The sequence below is a fragment of the Pundamilia nyererei genome, unplaced genomic scaffold, assembly GCF_000239375.1.
Source record: "Pundamilia nyererei isolate P.nyererei 1_Seehausen unplaced genomic scaffold, PunNye1.0 scaffold00038, whole genome shotgun sequence".
Taxonomy (NCBI): Eukaryota; Metazoa; Chordata; class Actinopteri; order Cichliformes; family Cichlidae; genus Pundamilia; species Pundamilia nyererei.
Genome location: NW_005187439.1, coordinates 913,391 through 916,877, shown reverse-complemented (window position 1 = coordinate 916,877; position 3,487 = coordinate 913,391). Strand labels below are relative to the sequence as shown.

General features: G+C 40.9%; 1 protein-coding gene across 1 annotated transcript in view; it reads left to right on the top strand.

Moving 5' to 3' along the window:
- The window catches only part of ppil2 (peptidylprolyl isomerase (cyclophilin)-like 2), a 29,691-nt gene extending 26,490 nt beyond the window's left edge, over nucleotides 1–3,201 (top strand). Inside the window, exons 18-20 of the mRNA XM_005730530.1 lie at nucleotides 402–464; nucleotides 1,366–1,508; nucleotides 2,943–3,201. Coding sequence (XP_005730587.1) covers nucleotides 402–464; nucleotides 1,366–1,508; nucleotides 2,943–3,045 — 309 coding nt within the window. The 3' untranslated portion in view covers nucleotides 3,046–3,201. The remainder of the gene's footprint in view (nucleotides 1–401; nucleotides 465–1,365; nucleotides 1,509–2,942) is intronic.
- The last annotated feature ends 286 nt before the right edge of the window (nucleotides 3,202–3,487 follow it).

Here is a 3,487-nt window from a genome sequence, read left to right as displayed (position 1 = left end):
ATGCCAAAACAGACAAACCAAAGGTATGAAGCAGTGAGGTATAAGGTTGGCTGTTGCTTGTAAATGTATGAAAAGACGTATCACTCCACAGGTTTGTTGTATGTCAGATTTTTTACATGTTAAATGGTTGAGCTGTAGTTTTAAAATGAGTTCAAGTTTCTGGATCGGACACATTAAAAGCAGCTGAGGAGAACAAGACTCCACCGTCATGCCACGGGTACACAGATCATCTGAAGGTCAGATACCAGGACTAGAAACGATGCAGGGAGAGTTGTGTTTAACGTAGGAAACAGCTGTACACAACAAAGAAATCCAGCAGCAGTTTTCCAAGTTTACCTTAAAGTTAAATCAGTGAATAAAATTTTTTGCATTTAATGCTTCAATGTTTGTTTGTTCCACAGTCGGAGATCAAGATCATAAGCACGACAGTGTTCGTGGACCCGTATGAAGAAGCTGATGCACAGGTTTGGATTTTTCTCTATGACGTGACTGTGAAACCATAAATATCTTTAAAGTAGAGGCGTTTCAGAGGGAAACAGCTTTGTGCTGTTTTCAAACTTAAGAATTTGTGTTTCTGAGAAGTCTAGAATCCCCTTATCGAGTTTTTAAATGAAAATGCCAACTGTGTAGATAAAGTAGTTCCTGTGGGAGGGGCTTAAGGTGTACAGGCGTGTACAGTGTGGCACTTGGGGGTTGGTTTGCTTGTTGCCCAATAGTGATGGTGCTAACCTCTTGAAAAGTTTGTTCTTTTGAGCAGTTTTAAAAGTTTGTAGTTTTTATTCAGAACCATCGCGCTCTGCCTCGTTTGGCTGGTAAAGATAATTCCCACCTCTGCTCGAGCTCGAGGCCTCTCACACAGTCTGCGCCAGCGCTGACCAGCGCCACAGATCACATTGGTTTCCTCTAACGTTCTCCTTCAGATGCCTCAGGATCGAGAAACTCTTGTGGTGCAGAGCTCAGTAAAAATCGATTTAAAAATGATGAGGAGCTTGCTCCTGTTCTCAACAGGCTACCTTCAAGCTTGAAAACTGTAGCCAGCTCTCATCGCCGGTGATGATCCTCGAAAGTCGAGTCAGTTTGAAAAAGAAGCGGACTGTAAACTTCAGAATGTGCAGTGCAAGTAGTCGGCATGGATTTCTAGTCAGCAGTCTAAAAATAGCAGCTGTTTGGACACGACTGAGATGTTGACCTTGAACAGGAGATCGGAGGAATGTAAAGCAGATAAGCTTTCTGATTTTTATAGGTCTGCTCACGGAGTGTCAGGTCACAGCTCTTATATTGACAAACCTGGCAGCCCTGGGTCAGAGTGATTATTCAAACTATCCTGTGAGTTTTGTGTGGATTTACATGATTTTTGCCTCTCAGATTGCCGCGGAGCGAGAAAAGGAGCTACAGAAGCAGGAGGAGGAGAAACAGCAGGCCAACATCGCCCTGAAGAAAGCCAAGGAGGAGCAGGCGCCAAAAACCTTCAAAGCAGGTGTTGGAAAATACATCAACCCTGCCACAATGTAAGGAACACACGTGAATACAGATGACTACAGTCTCCCCTGTGCTTTTAATGCAGACACGACTCATTCATATGCACCAGCGAGACTATGAAAGCTGCAAGCGCACAAACACGAGTTAAAGAGTGTTTCTTTCCACTCCGTTGACAGAATTTACATTAAAAAGTTGCAGCGTTTTCTCACCGTCTGATGTAAGAGACTAGAGAAAGTGGAAAGCAATGAATGGATGATAAAGTATGATTACATAGCAGCATAGCAAGAGAGAATGGGAATAGGCATATTGTATGAAATTGCCAATTTTCCCCACAGGGATAATTCAGGGTTATTATCCATAACATATTTTTGATATTCCTTTTGTTTTCACATGTTTTGGCATAATATTTAGAATAACTTTAACTTTTTATTGCTCAAGTTTTCTGTTCAAATTGCTCAGTCGCTGGGTTATAAAACAGATGGATCCAAACAATAGAGTTTTGTCCTCTGGCTCTATTTTATTAGTCCATAAAGGGCCTCTTATGGTGTTTTATGGGATCATTCTTTTGGGGGGTTTTAATCTATCGTGTTAAGCTTTTAACTGTGTTAACATATAATGCGCTTAGTTAAAATTTGCAGAAGCAGTCGTGAGTAGTCGTGCTGTAGCTGTGGTTTGATTTTTGATTTGGATCATAATGTGGCTGAATTTGTTTTTCTTTTTAACTTTGTTTCCACCAGCTGTTTGTTTGTTTGTTTGTTTGTTTGTTTGTTTGTTTTTTGATAGCAAAACGCAGGAGAGACAGGTAAAGGTTTAGGCTATTATATCGCTACCACAAGGTATCAGGATGCCGGTGGTCATCGGTGGTCCCACAGAAGCAGTGGGACGATCAGACTGCGGAGCAGATTCATGTCAGTGTGTGGGACTGTAGCCTGAGGTTTATGACATTAACTGTAATCGTGTCACAGTGGAAAAATAATCAAATGAGTAGTTGAATGAATTTTTCTCTCCAATTCATTCATCAGAGTGTGAATGTCGGATAGAAAGCACTTGTAGAAAAACGTCCTGGTGTGAATAAGTTATACAAAAGCAGTATATAAGAACCCGTCCATTTACCAGACAAAACGGGACATTTCCTCAGTCTCTAAGGAACCGTTAGAAGCATTAAAACATACAAATGTATTTTCACAATGTACAGGCCAATCTGTCAATGAATCGATCAACAGAAAACTCAGCAGTGCTTTTAGGCCACAAAGACTGAAGGTACGCCCCACCGCCCCTTTTTTGGGCTGACCTTTACTTTCACTAAGAAGAAATGCCTGAAAATATGAGCCCAGCATGCAGACAAGGACATGCACAACAGAATTTACAAAGAACAGAGTTACAAGAAAGATCAAAGAATTATCTGCAAGAAGCAATATGTAAATGGATCTTCGTGTGTTCATATTCTGCTTCTTTTCTCTCAGAAAACGTTCAGCTGCTGAAGATGAAAGCGGTCCGTCCACCAGCGGCACGGCAGCCAAGAAGTCCAAAGGCAAAACCAGCTTCGGAGACTTCAGCTCCTGGTAGCACTGACACATTCTCAATTTACCAGATTGTATCTTTACTGGTCAGAATGGCAACCAGCAGAATTACTTTTATTCTTTTTTTTTTGTGCAATGTTTTTCTTCTCTCAGTAGCACCGGCTTTTTGACAACTATCAATTAAAGCTCCTTTTTTCATAAAGACTGTTTTCTTCATTATTAAAGATAATCTTCTCGGTACTTGGATTAAATATCTCACTGATGTTTCGTCCTGGATGGTTTAATAAGTGTTGCTTTGCTACTACAGTTAGCTGCTTGCTAGCAACACTGGCATAATTAATTTACAGTGTCTCTAGTAAACAAAAGCTATATGTTTATGGGTTCAGCGGCTAGTTTCACATCTTTATAGAACATGCAAGGTCTCTTAAACAGATCCACCTCTCGTTTGAGTGATGCCTCATTAAACAAGGAGGACTTTACGGCGGCTA